We start from the raw sequence: 16,641 nt of genomic DNA, 5'->3' as shown, positions 1-16,641 counted from the left end.
GGAAATAAGATCCCACAGCAGCAGCAGCAGCTTCATGTGCCCAGCTCTTCATACAACCAGTTCAAAACACCAGACACACAGATCTTAAGAAATGAAAGGACCACACTGCATATTAGAGATGAAGATCGTCTCCTCACAGCAGTATTTAACTGCTCACAAACAAACCACATCTGCATGGAGACTTTGCACTGCGACCGGCTGCCAACTCCCACCTTCCCTCCCTCCCTGTCTGTCCAATTGTCTTTTACTGTCTTCTTTTCAGTTATTTATGTCTTCCTATAGATATTTTCCCCTTTATTTACTCCTAATGTTCATTAGGGTCTTCGATGTAGAGCCTGGACTTGGAGCTCACTGGGCAACGCTCTGTGTAACTCTTGTGGGTGGAGGGGTGGACAAGATGTACCGGCGCTCCGGCTGGTACAGAGTGGGGCAGAGGTGTGTGTCCTGAAGGCCCGTTTTGGCGAGAATATACATCGTGCTTGATGAGGGCCTGGGGGATGTTCTTACTATAAAAAGAACAAACACTATACATTCCTATTCCATATTCAGTATGCTTCTATATTGTTTGTATACTGAATAGAAATATTTTTTTTTTAAAGAAGAGTGTAAGGGACACTCTGTAAGTGTTCATCAGATGAGTCATTGAAAAAGTGCATCTATGAACCAATGCATGATACCATTCTCTGGGTGGTGTAGTTCAACCATCAGTGTTTTAATGAAGCGGGTCAAGATATAACTCTGGACCAGTCGACACGCAGATGCTCGTCTCTTCAGAAACGTGAGGAAAATCAGAACTAAATGTGTGTATTTATTTGTTGAACTTATTGGATGTAAGAGGGAAAAATTTTAACTTTTCCTTTAAGTTTAACTAACAGCCCCTGCCATAAAAAACAGGCTTTGTTAAAGGGATACATAGTTTATAACATCTTCATCAATGTGACAACACATGACCTGTAAAACATGATGAGCCTTTCTCGCACTTGTTCAATGCCCAGTTGTTAGTGGACAGGTTCATCCCATATTTAGTTATCAGATGTCTTGATTCAGACACAGATGGAGGACAAGCTGCAGAGGTCCGTAGGTGGTCCTGTGGTTAGGACTACACCTCCATGACATGTGCTCCACAAAGTACAGTGTGTTTGTGATGTCCCTCCACTAACTCCACTTTGTATGTTATATATAGTGTTAAACACAGACCCAAAGATGAATTGAGTGCTTTTATTTCATTGGCACAGAAATAAAGAAACACGCGTCTAGAAAACAGCACATCAGAAACAGGTCAATGACTTTCTTTACAGAAGTATAGACAATATCATTCCTCACTTTGAGGCAACATGAGAACAAACAACACATGCTGCTTTGAGACATTTGTCAGTGCTACAATAAGTAGCATGTAAGGTGGCAGTGCATTGCACTTTTACACTGGGATAAAGAAGTAGCATTCAGTCTGCTACCTTTCCATGACTTCATAAGATTGAGTCACATTTTAATGCTTGGAATAAAGAATACATTCGGAATTGAGTTCATGTTAGTATGATTCAATATCATATAAATTCACAGTCACTTTAGGAAGAGGAGAAACTCTCTGATTCCCATGGGGGCTCGGTGTCAGTCTTGTCTTCTCTAGAAGGAGATGTGGCTGGTCCTGTAGCTCTGGATGAGAGCGATCAGTTCGGATGTGTCTGACACATCTGGGTATACATTCATGACCTGCTCCACTGTGCTCTGGGGGAAGAGCGTGCTCAGCTGGCTCCTCTGGGCCTTCCTCTGCTCGCTGGACGGGCTGCTGGCCCGGCTGCTCTGCCTGGCGTCCGGGTGGCTGCTGTGCGCCCATGGGTCTCTGGGCAAGCTGTGGCTGTGTCTGCTGGAGACATGCCTGAAGCGCGGCTTCGAATTATGCGAATCGTGGCTGGGATACTCTCCGTTTTGCGGGGGCAGAGCCGGGCAGGAGGTCCAGGCTGAGTGGTGGTGGTGGGGGTGTGGCACCCTGGCCTGCTGGTGACCACACTTGCACTGGCAGTTTTGCTGGGGGTAGTAACCCTCTCTGCTCAGAGAGTGGCGGCTCTGCGTGCCGCTGCCGTACGACCCTAAGCGGGAGTAGTCTTCGTGGGACAGACTGTAGCTGGCCACCCCGCTGCTGTAGCTGTGGGAAGGGCCGTCCATGCTGTAGGGTATGTCTTGGATGTACAGCCGGGACATGGAGCTCTCCATGGAGCTGAAGGCCTCGTCCACGTCCGGGCTGGGACAGTGGTGCAGGCTGGTGTTGGGTTGGCTCCTCGGGCTGCTGGAGTCTCTCTGGTAGAGGAACTGCTCGCTGGGCGACGCTCTGTGGGACTGGTCCTCGACGCTCGAGGGCGGAGGGGTGGACGAGATGTACCTGAGCTCCGGCTGGTACATGGTGGGGCCCAGGTGTGTGTCCTGCAGGCTCGGCGTGGGCGAGAAGTTCTTGGCTCTGTCTCTCTGCGCCCTCAGCTCATCGGCCACGGGCAGCTGGGATTGGTTGGCCCGCTCTGGGTGGTAGAACTTGCACTTTACTCCATAAGTGCACTTCTTTCCTGGAAAAATGAAATTAGGGGTTATTATTACAGGCTTTTGAAACATGAGCACCACATGTGTGTTTGCTGCACCACTGTAAACACATTTTTGCTTTAGGAGACATAAATGAAAATGTTCCTTCTAAAACTGCTACTGTCGAAATCATTGTTTTGTTTTTTGTTTTTTTAATTGGTTGACAAAGAGATAAAGGGCGAGGCCAGATATTTCCTCACAGCTTCTATATGTCTTTCTAAAAAATTCCACCCTGATGTGAGTTTGGGGACTTTTTTTTATTCCCCTGGTGTGTTGCAAACATTTCAGTCTTGTGAAATGTTTGTTCTAAACCAATTGGATAATCTTAAAAAACACACTGTTTCCTGCACTTCTGCTTTTCCTTCAAGTTCATGAGGAAAAGGGCGTGTACAGCCAGGGATTCATCACAACCCTAAAGAAACCAATCCTGATAACTTTTGAGGATGAGGACGGGGCTAAATAAACATGAAACTTTGTCAGTACTTAGAGTGAGAGTTTGCATTAGCGCAACCACTAACGCTGTATCAGCCAGTTACAAGCTACTGTAACAAACAACTTGAAGAAATAGAAGATGCTAACTACGCACTGCTCTGACTAAGTCTCAAATATGCGTCTCCCTGCTGTTTTCAAATCAGGAAGTCAGAAGATAAGAGACAGTTTTTTTTTCCACTTCTTATTTGCGATAACCATGATCAACACAATGTGAATCATAGCTGAGGGTTTTAACAGATGTCTGCAGAGAAACTTCACAGAAAAAACCTGAGTGTTTGTGTCATACGTGTAAAAGTGAGCACAAGTTGACATCCTTAACCGGCTGCTTGTAAGAAAATGATTGACGGACAAAGAAGCGTAGCTGTAGCGCTCCCTGCAGGCCATGACAGCCAGAGCTGCAGTTATTTCAGCAGTGCATTTCTGTTTAATGTGCTTGACTTGTTCTTATTTATCTAACCATCTATAAAGCAGTAAACAACTTTTGTTTTTTTCAGTTCTTGTCACACCCTCTCTACTCCTAGTTATCCGTTCCAGGTTTCTGTTGTCTGACAGAGGGGGGAACGAGGAAGTGTAACGTGAGCAGAGTTCTCTGTTGTTCTGAGGACAGTGAAACGTGAACTAACCGTATGGACAGTGCTGCAGCTTGTTGTCTGCTGTGGTCCAGGGCTTTCTCCGCAGAAAATCATTGATGGTGGGTCCGTTTCTGCCCAGAGGGTCGTCCGGAGGCATGAACCTGACAAAGCAGAGATACACGGTTCAGAATCAAAAGAAAGTGACATAAAAATGTTGTTGTGTCTTTCATTTCATTTTCCTGCGGGCGCTTACTTGTCGTTGGCGAAGGTATACATCAGCAGCCTCTCCTCGATGAACTTCTTCCACTGGGCGTTCTCCGTCTGGAGGTCACGGTAGTTGTCGTTGGACACGATGATGCCATCCACGTCGAACGCCAGCTTGACAATGTACCTGTCGTCGTAGCACACCACCCTCTTCCCGTTTACACAGCGAGACGGTGTGTACACCAGGATCTTCCCCTTCTCCAGCTGGTGGAGGATGTGTTGATCTGCAAGTGACATGAGAAGATGTTGTTGTTACTTATCTAGTCGATACAAGTCACAATTATGTTGATGCTTGTGGTCTTTAGGCTCCACTTGGGCAAAGACCCTGGTCTGTTTTAATACAGAAACAAATCACAGTTACTTCAGCCTCATATTTATTTATACTCAAACTCCATCTTTCGCTCTTCATTCATTCTGAAAATGTGCTGCCTCAGCTGATCCAGTAGTGTTATGAGTTTTTTCTCTTGCCACAACAATCACCTTGTTCTTTAGCAGAGCTCATTTTAAAGGGATAGTTCACCATTTTGGCAAATTGGTCCATTGCCATAATCCCTATAGTCATAGCAGTAGGTTAGGTTCGTTACCTTTAATTGTCGGTGCAAGCTATTTTTAGAACGGCGGAGCAGAGCCGCGAGCTGCTCAGAGCTATGCTACGGAGGCTAATGGGATTTCTTGGTTTTCTTCATCAAATTCATCAAATACACAATCCAACAACTCCTTTTTTTAGCTGCACTCACACTACCAGTCAGCCAGTTTGGAAACTCCTCTTCATTCAATGTTCTTTCTACATTGTAGATTCATACTGAAGACATAAAAACACATGGACTTATGAAGTGAACACAAAAGTTTAATGACCTAAACCCAATTGAGATGGTTTGGGATGAGTTGGACCACAGAGTGAAGGCAAAACAGCCAACAAGTGCTCATCAGCACCTCTGGGAACCCAAGACTTCAAGACTGTTGGAAAACCATTTCAGGTGACAACCTCATGAAGCTCATGAGAAAAAGTCAAGAGTGTACAAAGTACTTTGAAGAATCTAAAATATAAAACATTTACTTTAACACTTTTTTGTTTAGTACATAACTCATGTAAATCATATGTGTTCCTTCATAGTTTCGATGTCTTCAGTATGAATCTACAATGTAGAAAGTAATGAAAATAAAGAAAAACCATCAAATGAGAAGGTGTGTCCAAACTTTTGCCAGGCGGCGTAGTTCAACCTGAACATGTGCACAGATGCCCGTTCCCTTCCATCACTGCACCCTGAGGCGAGTGGTGGATTCAAGCGTAGAAGGAAATAGGCTTGATATTCCACAGGCGTTTATGGGGGCAGATGACCTGCACGTCACGGTCTCAGTGTTTTGATAGCGTTAATCATAAAAGATCTGGATCTTGGCACCGATCATGGCTCCTCGTGAACACCTCGTACTGCTTTTAGAAAAGTGACTATTTTTAGCTGACATGCCCCGGCATGAAGAACGTGCTGAAGTTCAGTTAAGTTGGCTACACTTCTTCATTGTTAGAGGCACTTGTTTCCACAGTCTGTTTGCTACTTTTTTTTTTTTTTTTACACAGAGCAACCAGGAGAAGTCGATTGGCTGCTGTCAATCGAAGCTGGTGAACAGCTGCCAAACAGGATGAGGATAACATCAGGGCTGACTTTAACATGCCAGGACGGTTATAAACACAACACAATGTTCTTTTATTATTTCCTTGATTTCCATTTTGCTGATAAGAAATCCTAGTTTAGATATTTCCAGTAAATGTAGCTGCTGTCTCAACATGTTGTATGAAAGACACTCCGTGGTGCAGCTTCGACTTTTTCCTCAGTTTATACAAATGAATCTGTCGGTTTATCTCACTATCAAATGTTTCATTTCCTGTCAGACTTTTTCCCCTCAGTGCACCTGCGAGTGGAGCATCACACAACAGGAACACTGGTGTTGTTGTTTGTCAACTGGATGGAGGAAACAGTGTGAAAATGAACTAAACTTAAAGCAATGAATGAATCACAAACCCGCAGCAGTCTAAGGCCGAAAGCTGCTTGACAAGCTTTTATAAGGAAGCTTGGATCAATCATCAAGTGATGGATTTCACTGACTCATGAGACTTATTGTCAGTTTGTGTCTCAACGTGGATTACGGTCTGGTTCATCCTGATTTGGCAAGACACCGTGCGATTAAAAGGTTGCTTCCGTGGCCGGCAAACACCTGCAGCCGTGTTAAAACACACCGTGACGCGACAGTTGGGTGAGGTCAGTCTGAACGGAAGATATGTGCACGCCCCACGCCAACAAAATAACATCACGGTGGCAATTCCCTCGATCCTGAGCTCAGGCTGTCAGAATGAGAGGAGGAGGCTGCCTTTCGGCTCAGTACCTGTGATGGGTGCGTCTGGTCGCGGCTGTTCCTTCCTCCACAGGGGAACAAACACCGTGATGTCGCGCAGCCCTTTGTCCCAAAACCAGTTCACTGCCAGCTGGAGGCCCTGGCACGAAAACACCTTCTTGTCCCCATGGCTACAAAGACACAGAAGAACAGAGTCAACAACAAAAAAAAAAACTTCTTCTTTTGTGTTTCTGTGCACATTATAGACACAGACACACATAGACTCATCTGTTTTTCGGGAAATGAACGGTGTTGCAAGGCCTGCGATCAGAGTTGTGTAAAACACAGTTGCAAAAGCCCAGAGATGAGTGAGCTGACACAGATCTCAGTCTGGCTGTTAATTGTGAAGCTGAAAATGTTTTTACTGTAAATGATTGCGCTTTGGAAAAACTGTTTGACGTTTGGAAATCGAGAAAGTGAGTAAAGTTTCACACATGAGCCTCCGAATAGTTCTCACAGGAAATTAAGATTGTTTGGTTTGGCAGCAGGTCAGAAAGGTTTACTGTCATTTCAATGTTCCTCGCAGCTCGGAGAGCAGACACATGCACACAACACTCTGGTGTGTCCTGTGAAAAACAAGCCAATAGAGATGGCCCGTGCAGCAGGTTGTTAAGAACCATTTGTTGCTAGGAGACATAATTATTATGAGACGAGCAAAAGGAAAATGCACAGTGACGAAGTCATGAGGAGCTTGTGGTGGACTGAACAATGCGACACACGACAGCATTGTGTTTGTGTCGTGATCGTGATGCAAAACATGAGCAAAGTAGTACAGCTGAGGAAGTGTTCATTTTAACACAAATCATGGCCTTTTCCGGCAGCATACCCTTTTTTTTTTTTTTTTTTTTACAAAAGCAAGTAAGCTGCTGCTGTTGGTGCATGTTTATCACTGTGACCATGACAACCGAGGTTCAGGTGTGGGCGCTATTTCAAGAGACACTGTTATGGTTAGTATTAGTAGTAGTAGTAGTAAAAAAAGACGACCCATATGGTTGCTCAGGTTGGAGGAGTTGTTGATCTTACATTAGCAACAGCATCCTGGATGTAAACAGGGTCCATGTATCTGTCTGCCTATGTATTATGAGCAAAGCAGACTTTATGTAAATCTGCATTAATGAACTGATGTCATGTTAAATAACTTAGTTAGTATGTTGGTGTCATTGTTGAGCATGCCAAAACCTAATCGTCACCTCAACTGTTCATACTGTATCAGATGAAATTGTCCATACAAAGAACCTACAACATTATGATCACTCACTTTCACTCGGTGTATCATGTATCAGGAGGTAAGTCTGATCTTCCTCTCACAAGTTCACCTGACAAACGGCTGTGATATGAAACCCTGAACCTGTCGTAAAACTCAGGTACTTTCTTCCTCCTTGCAAGCAAACTGGATTGTTTTGCTTGCAGGAGGAGACGACCTGCACATGCGCGTGGGGCATCCCCCTCTCTCTGTCAGCAGGAAGTGGTGAGACACTTTGCATACAACAGCTAGCAAAGACAAGGCCTGGCACGAGAGACTTTATGGATTCTGAGTAAATCTATCTGCCTGCATAACTTTGCTTTTACTAGCATGTGATAGCTACTTCCTGGATAATTCACACGTGCTGATTTGAGAGCCAAGCACTTGTTTGCAGCCAGCTTATATCAAACTGGTTATGGAATTGGTTATAACTGTCCTGCAGTCAAGAAGAGATAATGTATCACAATTTTATTAAGATTGGCAGTTAAATATTTGAAATGTTAAATATCTGCCTCTGAATAAAATGACCAACTGTGTAGATGATCTACTTCACTCAGGTATGGCTAGATTAAAGCAGCAGCTGTATTAATTTAAGGATATGAATATGATATATGAATATAGTATTAGAAAACAATAGGCTGCGTAGAACGACTGCATGGATTTGTTGTGTTTAAGTTCAAAGTACACTCTTCTGTTTTGGATCCTGGGGAAGTGTCGCTATCTTTAGCTTACTTATTGCAAAACAATACAAAAAGGAGGCTAAAAAAAACACAGAGTAAAGTTGAGTGGGACTGTAGAGTGAGTGAGGTGCTCATTCTCTACAAGCAACACCTTCCACATCACACAGTCATTTTAGCCATATTAATAGAAAAAAAGGGTGCAGCTTTAAGCTTTTGTTATTCTTTAAGCTATTGTAAAGCCTCGTTCTGCACAGTCACTAGAATGTGACAGATAAATATGCATGGCATGTAATATATGTTGGATGACGACAGATTCAGATGTCGAAGTTGATGTATTAGTTGTGTTGAGTTTATGTGAAAACAGCCTGACTAACAGATTATGACAGTAGGGAGATAATCTGTATCTGTATAATCTTGGTTAAGGCAGAAGAGCAAAACAAATACAAAAATTGCATTGTGGGAAAAGCAGGATCTTGGCCTCTGCTGCTTTGAGTTTGACTTTATTTTAAACCTTTTTAAACTCCATTATCGCAGTGGAGTGCTGCCTTAAGAGCCTGATAAAGAAATACAAAGGTGACGGTTATTCATGTTAGACACTCAGGTGAAAAGGAACGAGCTGCCTGTCACGTTCACAGAGTCTCCCCCACCCCTGAAGCTGAATTACTCCTACACCGCCTCACCTGGGAACAAAGGTGTGACAGTAAATAGGCTTCTCTCTTCCTCTTTCAAGTAAATTAGGTCCTTACAGGAATTTGTATCATGAAAACATTGCCCTTGTTTTCCCCTTTGAACTAATATCAGGCACTCCACCTGCTCACACAGGTTTTTGTTTGAACACATTTTAGCTGTAAGAACTTCCTTGTTCTCCCAACGCAGGCCACATAAACTTAAAGTCACATGAGCTAGCAACTTCATTTCAGGACTGTTTCACAAAAGTCACACAAACACGAGTGTCAGCAGCTTCAATCTGATGTCACAATGAAATAAACGTGTCATTTTGTTCTCTGGACAGCTTGCTATCGACCAAAAAAATAAAGAAGAATCCAGCCGCACATCATGTTTTCAGTTCCCACATGTTTAAAGAGGAAGTGATCACATCTGTGAACCGAAACAGGATTTGACACAAATGGAGACAATGAGGTACAAAAACATATTTTGATCAAATTTCACCTCTTTGTATGTAGGCCTGAGGTATCGATGATGAGGTTTGCCAGTTGAGGTGGAAAGTTAGTGGAAACATTTTCTCAAGAGCTGAACTTAAAGACAGTGTTTCTTTATAGATCTACAGACATAGACAGACAGTGGGGAAAATAAGTTTTTGATCCCTTGCTGATTTTGTAAGGTCTATAGTTTTTATGGTAAGTTTATTTCTAACAGAAAGAGACACAATATCAACAAAACACCTAGAAATTATATCATCATATTAAGGTTATAAATAAAATTGGATCAATTGAAATAAGGGCAAAAATCAGCAGGGGATCAAATAGCTTACTTATTTCCCCCACTGTATAGGAGCTATAAATACTATGGAGATTTAACATTTAAAATCAACATTTCAATATGAATTTAATTATAACAACATATAAAGTAGTTATTTAGCTCCATCTTTACTGGATTGAAATGCTGCAACTTTAATAAGTAGTAACAAATACTGGACTAAAAGCTCAGCACATCTCCTCCCCCTGCAGCTGGACAGAGACTGGACTCACCTCATGGCCACGTTGCTTCCATCTATAACCACTGGTCTGAAGGCAGCAGCTGGCTCCCTGTCCGGTCCGGGTCCGGGTCCGGGTCTGGGCTGGCTGGGCGCGGGGCTGCAGCCTCTGGGCACCAGTTTGGGGCTGCTGTCGGGAATACTTTTGTCGTTGTAAGTGCGAGTGTGGCAGGTCTTGATCAGCTCCTCCAGGATGTCGTTGGTCTGGGCGTCGTGGCGGAGGCTGTCCAGCACCCTCAGGATGTCACTGTGGGAGTATCCTAACTTGAGGAAGCGCTCCACCTTGGCGTGCTGCTGCTGCTGCTGCTGGTCCATGCTGGATGCTGCGGGGTCCCTGTCCTCCCTGTCCTCCCTGTCCTGCGTCCTCTCAGCTCTGCGCGTCTGGGGAATCCTCTCCGCCTCCTTATCGTGGCTCATCGGCGTCTCCACGGCGACAGCCTGTGTGTTTTGGAACAGTTGACAGGTGTCAGGAGGAGGAGGAGAAGAGAAGAGGGGAGGGGAGGGGAGGGGGGGACAGGAGGACAGCGACCTCAGTCAGTGTAAACACAGGAAGCGCCGCTGCGGTCTCACAGGGGGGTTTCGGACAAACGCTTGTGGTTTGGCGCGCGCTGAATCTGCTTTGCTGCTCACCGCAAACTCATGACTGCCAACGCAAGCGCAAACACCGGCTGACGTCACGCTGGTTAAGAAAGCCCCTGTCAGTCAGAGTGAAGGAGGAAGCTGAGGGTCTCTGCTCTAATTTTAGGCCCTAACACCGGTGTCACTGAGGTCAGTTACCAAAACAAACATGAATGAAATGAGCTGATGTGAATGAGAGTGAGTGGGTATTAATGTTCACAGCCTCACCCCATTCCACTGGTTTTTATTGCACTTTCTGGAAAACCCCTGAATTTCTTATGCCAAACAGAGAGAGAGAGAGAGAGAGAGAGAGAGAGAGAGAGAGAGAGAGAGAGAGAGAGATCACACTGATGCACCAGAGGGTGAAAACTGTTGAATGACTCAACCAACTTTTTTTTTTCTTTTTTCCACTTTTCCCTCCTACAGCTAAAGCTGCTCTGACAGTGCAGCACTTCAGGGAAATCTTCATTCAAACGTGGATACAAGAGCTAAACTTGGGCACAAATCATTCCTGCAAGCCACTCAGCCTTACTGACAAGGAAATGCAGTTGTGTCAATTTCAAAGTTAACACAAACACCTATAAATAAAACATACAAAACATGTCCATCATTCTTTGCATCATCTTTCAGGTAGGACAGTTTTTTTTTTATTTCTTATCTTGACAGCTGGACTGATTATCATCTCAATCTTTTGATGTGTCAGCTCTGACATCTGGAGAATGAGGAAAACGAACAAAAAATGTGATAACTATGTCTGTGTTTCTTTTCCCCATTGAAACCATAAGAATTAAACAGTCATTACATTCCCTCCTCCCTCTGCACAGGGGCTTGGCTGAGTGTTAGGCTTGCTACAACCTGCAGCAAACCACATCCTTTGTGGCTGTGTTGACGTACACTTAATCTATATTCTGTACCTCAGACTCATCTCTTTTTTTTCTTCCAAAAACAAAGCTGTTATGTTATTATCTGTTTGTTTGTCTCACATGTCCAAACCTCCTCCACCAGCAACCTTTGCTCTTTGCAGTGCTGAACACAAGTTACCACACTGCCTGTCCCTCACACTTGTCTCTCATGCTCTGAAACATGACGAGTCCAAACAAGACCAGACTTCTATCGGTGGGCTCTGGCTGAGGATTCACATCCAAACACAAACAGAGTTACATTGCTGTACAACTGAAATGATCTGTCTTAGTTGGTACTTACACATTCAGTAAGCCGTGGACCGGAGCATGAGTCCTCCTCTCTCTGTGTGTCTGTGAGAGAGTGTGTGTGTGTGTGAGAGAGAGAGAGCTCTCCGTCAGTCAGCCTCTCTCTCTGTGTGAAGCCGCTCTTATTACTCACAGGAGGAAGTGAGTGTTCGCTGTACAGAAACCAAAGTCACTCTGAGCGCAAGGAAGAGAATACGCTGTGTATTTGTGATCGTTACTTCCTTGTCAGTGGTGAGGGCTGATCTGGGATCTGTGGGATTTATTTTCCCTGACTTGAGCTCTCCCTGGTGTCCTAAATAAATGCTGACTGAATGTGTCTGACAAAGCAGTGTGGAGCACCAGGAGCCCTGCAAGGCTTTACACAGGTCGAAGTTGTATTAGTCATTGAGACGTTTTATCAAAGAGCTTTAAAAAATATGTATTACTATATTATTAGATAATTATGTTTATTTACTCTAGAGAGAGGGTGGATCATATGATTGATACCCTCTTCATACTGTATATGTTTGTTGAACATGAAGCTGCAGCAGGTGGAAACAGCTACCCTGGCTCTGTCCAACACCAACAAACCAACACCAAACAAGACTTTTCTGGCAGTTTTCTTGTTTTGACTTAAAATCTGGTGGGAAGATCATGTCACCTTTGTGACACACTTGTTTAGTGAAAGCCATCACAGGGGCGTAGTCTGTCCATCTGTGGTCAGATGTTATTGCCCTGATAGACACAATCACTGAATGTGTGTGTGATTAAGATCAAAACGGGCATGGCCTGACGCAAGGCCTGAGTGCTCACGAGCCGCAAGATGCTGAGTCATGGCTGGTGTGAACCGATCCCAACACGGTGTCTAGTTGAATGTGTGAATTAGTGGTCAATTTGTAATGATGTTTATGACACAGGTCAGTGACAAACGTTAACAGAAAACGTACAATAAACCTAATTGAATGTTTTCAGATGCTTATTTAACATGAAACCTCAACTGCATGAAATATCGTATCACACATTTCAGTTCAATTCAGTAATGTTTAATTGTCCCCAGGGGCAATTTAAAGGGCACAAAAAACACAAATAGGCTACACAAAGGCCTCACAACCAGTGCAAGACAAACAATGGATGAAGAAAGCACTTCAAAAGACAGGAAAATGGTGCAAAACCAAGCTTTTATCATTATTATTATTATTATTTTTAGTAGTAGTAGTAGTAGTAGTAGATTTATGTTTCAGGAAACCTCCACTTTTACAGGAAAGGCTCATGACAGGATATCATGTCCAGTCATCATAGGTAAACACTGTTGTAATATTGATTGTGTAATCCATGTAATGTGATTATGGGAAGGATACAGCATAGGAGCATAACACCTGAAGTGCCTCCGATTCTGAGAAACACAGATCAAAGTTCAGACTCATTAGAGTGTTTGTGTTCACACAGAGTGTCTGTGGATCTCCACACACACTGACACTCCCTCACTTCAATATCTTGATCTGTGTGTGTTTATGCAGACAGAAATATGAGTGTAATGACGGTGTGATGATGACATGATGACATGATGACAGCGTGGACAGAGAGGAACGTGAATGAGACCAGGAAGAGGAAAAGTGAAGATAATAGTCACAATGAAAAAGCATTTTTGATATTTGTCCTTTATCTAACCAGGATGTTAGACATGTAAATTATCTGTGTGTGTGTGTGTGTGTGTGTGTGAGAATTGTGGGAAGGAAAGGACAAGGGTTCTCTCTCTCTCTCACTCCCTCTCTCTCTCTCCCTCTCTATGTATACAGTATATAAAGTTTGAATAATTTTCTTTTCTTTTTATTCCCTGGGCCCCCCCAGATGAGTTTGGGGAAATTTGAATTTTGGTCCAAATTTTCGACACCCCTGGGGTTTAGAAATTTTTCTAAATGGCCTTTGTGGTTTTTGGTCATTTTCTCCAAGACCACCAGCCCGATTTCAACCAGACCTTCTGCGTTGGACTCCCCTCGGCCCCCCAGATGACATAGCCTATTCGAGTTTGGAGAAATTTGAATTTTGGGCCAAAATGCCATATTTTGACACTCTGCACAACAGTGGTTTGGTTTGTTTCTCTTGCTTTTAATCAGTGCTGCTCAAAACCTTTTGTGTCTTTTGATTGGTCTGCTTAAAGCAGAAGTAAGCGATCCGGTCGTTTTGGCTAACTTATTGTCAGCCGATCCATGACGAGTCCCCGCCCTCGTCATGGATCTATTGGTCCTCGTCCCTACGTCACCACATTCACGCGCATCCCTTGGCTGCACACACAGCCCTTCATGCCGTTCTCTCTCCTCATTGGATAAAGCTTGTAGGATACAAGGAAGTATACAAGAAGTTTTCTCCTCGGTTTACAGCAGAGCAGAGTGACTCACAGACCCGTGTTTCGGACCAAACACTCTATATAAGTGATTGCTGTCAGAAGATATAACTATTTAAGACTTATATTAACACAAATATCCCGCTTACTTCTGCTTTAACTGATCACTTGAGCACCCACATGTGTTTCACCTGAGTCTGTTACCTACTTGACTTTGCAGGTGGGGTTCACTTACTTTTGCACATACAGTATTCTGACCTGACATTTCATATATAAAAACTGGTGATGACAAAATAAGAAAATCATGCTAAAAAAAATGAACAATCTAAACTACTCATGGGGTTCACAAACCTTCAACCTGTATGTGTGTGTGTGTGTGTGTGTGTGTGTGTGTGTGTGTGTGTGTGTGTGTGTGTGTGTGTGTGTGTGTGTGTGTGTGTGTTTGTATAAGAATCAGGATTGTTTTTCATTGTGACATGGAGATTTTTGGCCTTTAAAACTTCTTCCCATGTATACGCTGTGTAAAATGAGGAAGGTGATTTGTTTCTGCAAAACAAGCACCATACGCAGGTCTTTTTTCCATTTCAAAAAGATAACATCAATCGTTGATTATTTATGTTTTATGTGTATTAATTGCATTCATACTGTACAGTTATTTAACTTATGGCATGCCAATATTACCTTCAATCTTCATATTCGTAACATTATTAGAAAACTCTATTAGTGAAAGCTGCATCCACTGTCTTCAACTGCCATCTGATTCCATGAACAAGGCTACAGTCACGTGACTAAGGTGCTCACTTCCCTTCATTGGTTCCCTGTCAATTTTTGCATTGGTTTTACAATTACATTACTGACTTTTAAAGCCTTCGACGGCTCTGTCTCATATTACATTTCATACTTATTGATACGGTGTGCACCCAACCAAGATGTGTGGATGGAAGATCGCTGGTCACCCCAAAGTCCAGGCTTGTGACCAAGGGTGACTGGTGGTGACCATTTACTGTTGGAGCCCAAGTACACACACTGACGCTATAACTCTTTTACCACTTTTAAATCTCTTCTTAAAACACATTTCTTTGTCTTAGCATTTGGTGGTGTCTGGTTTGTGTTTTACACATCTTATTATTTTAAGCACATTATTGTGACCACATGTTCTATTGCTGTCACAATATTTTACTCATTGCTGATTTGAAATGTTTCCATGCTCTTTTATGATGTTGTTTGAATTGGTTTCATTTTACTTATAGGCTGTTTGTAACTCTGTAAAGAAAAGTGATATATGAATACAGCTTAATACAATTATTATTGAGTTTATTTTCTTTGGCCTTTAATTGAAAGCACAGTCAAGAGAGAGACAGGAAATGCAGGATTCAATCCCGGGCCGCCTGCAGTGAGGACAGTTGCCTCAACACATGGGGCGGGTGCTCTACCAACTGAGCTAAACACTGTCCCATTATTGAGTTCCTCATATTCAGTGATGTTAACACATGATCACACACATTCACGTTCATGCAGTTAACTGGTTATAATACTCACTGACACTTCAATTATCTGTACTAATTGCTGTATTTATGACTGCTGTTATGTTATTGTCAGTCCTGTGGTTTTAATGTTTGTACCTATGCACCATGCACTTCATGCCCAAGTCAAATTTCCCTATATGTGACAATAAAGTAAATCTTATCTTATCTTAACTATAATGTTAACTGGTCTTGACACATAATTACTACAAACTATTTCTACTGCTTTTAAGTCAAGCTGAGCTGACCTGTCAATTGCTTTCATGATTTACACTTTGCTGGATCCTTTCAGCTCTTTTAGTCCTTTTCTGGTTTCTTGGCACTCAAATGTGAACTGTAATGAAGTCTGTAAGGTAATGTTAAGTGCTTTCCCATAAATCGGAGCAAACACGTGAGGTAAATTGACAACTGCATGTTTAAAAAGTAGACCAGGAACTTCCAATGAAATGAAAGGAGGAAAGACAGCATGGTGTGTGACTCTTATACTGGACTCCAGTGAATGTATAACTGAAGGTATGTGTGCATGACCTTAATCTATGTGAGGAATTTGGACTGACAGGAAAGTGTAACAGTTCTTGCCAGACAGCTTATCATTTCACGGTTTTGCCTGCTTTGCATAAACAGACCAGTGAAATGGATAAGAAAGCAAAACAGAGAAGAATGCAAACACATACTCCAAGCAATCCTATGACAATGATAATGAAACACCTCCAGCTTGAGTTCAGCTCATTTAGTTGCCACACATTTATATGAAAAATATGAAAAATATTACTCATGTCACAGAAAATACCTGCATGCTACTGTAGCCTCATTCAGAAACAGGCAGGCCTCGCCTTGTGTTGTGTTCGTTTATGATTTCGTAGAAGGCCGAAAGTAAGAAAGAAGTGAACACTCATCGTAGGCGTGTGGGGTAGTCTCTAGCAGTGCTTCCACTTGTGGGAGTAAAGCGGTGCAACCCTTATTTTCCACTCTGCTCAGTGTTGTCTCATTTCACTTCTGACAGGAACCCCCTCCTCCAGAGTTCATTCAGCTTTTTTTCCATTTCCTCTCA

The 16,641-nt window shown here is 43.0% G+C and overlaps 1 protein-coding gene across 1 annotated transcript; it reads right to left on the bottom strand.

The window, feature by feature from the left end:
- Positions 1-1,254: 1,254 nt before the first annotated feature.
- On the bottom strand, positions 1,255-11,906 carry LOC311007073 (uncharacterized protein). The gene is made up of 6 exons (XM_084000160.1): positions 11,743-11,906; positions 9,917-10,359; positions 6,276-6,415; positions 3,886-4,120; positions 3,684-3,793; positions 1,255-2,555 (listed from the first exon to the last, which is right to left on the bottom strand). Exons 2-6 carry the CDS (start codon positions 10,336-10,338, stop codon positions 1,624-1,626), a joined length of 1,839 nt encoding a protein of 612 aa, XP_083856286.1. The 5' UTR covers positions 10,339-10,359; positions 11,743-11,906; the 3' UTR covers positions 1,255-1,623.
- Positions 11,907-16,641: the final 4,735 nt, after the last annotated feature.

The sequence above is a fragment of the Trachurus trachurus genome (genome assembly GCF_905171665.1).
Source record: "Trachurus trachurus genome assembly, chromosome: 24".
NCBI lineage: Eukaryota > Metazoa > Chordata > Actinopteri > Carangiformes > Carangidae > Trachurus > Trachurus trachurus.
The sequence above is the reverse complement of the archived record's forward strand: the minus strand, read 5'-3'. Positions and strand labels throughout refer to the sequence as shown.

Bases quoted from the DNA above. Each gene is read 5' to 3' on its own strand.
- LOC311007073 (XM_084000160.1), bottom strand. From the start codon at position 10,338: ATGAGCCACGATAAGGAGGCGGAGAGGATTCCCCAGACGCGCAGAGCT. The intron at 6,416-9,916 runs GTGAGTCCAGTC...GTGTCTTTGTAG, and splicing joins GGAAGCAACGTGGCCATGAG to CCATGGGGACAAGAAGGTGT. The intron at 3,794-3,885 runs GTAAGCGCCCGC...CTGCTTTGTCAG, and splicing joins TATACCTTCGCCAACGACAA to GTTCATGCCTCCGGACGACC.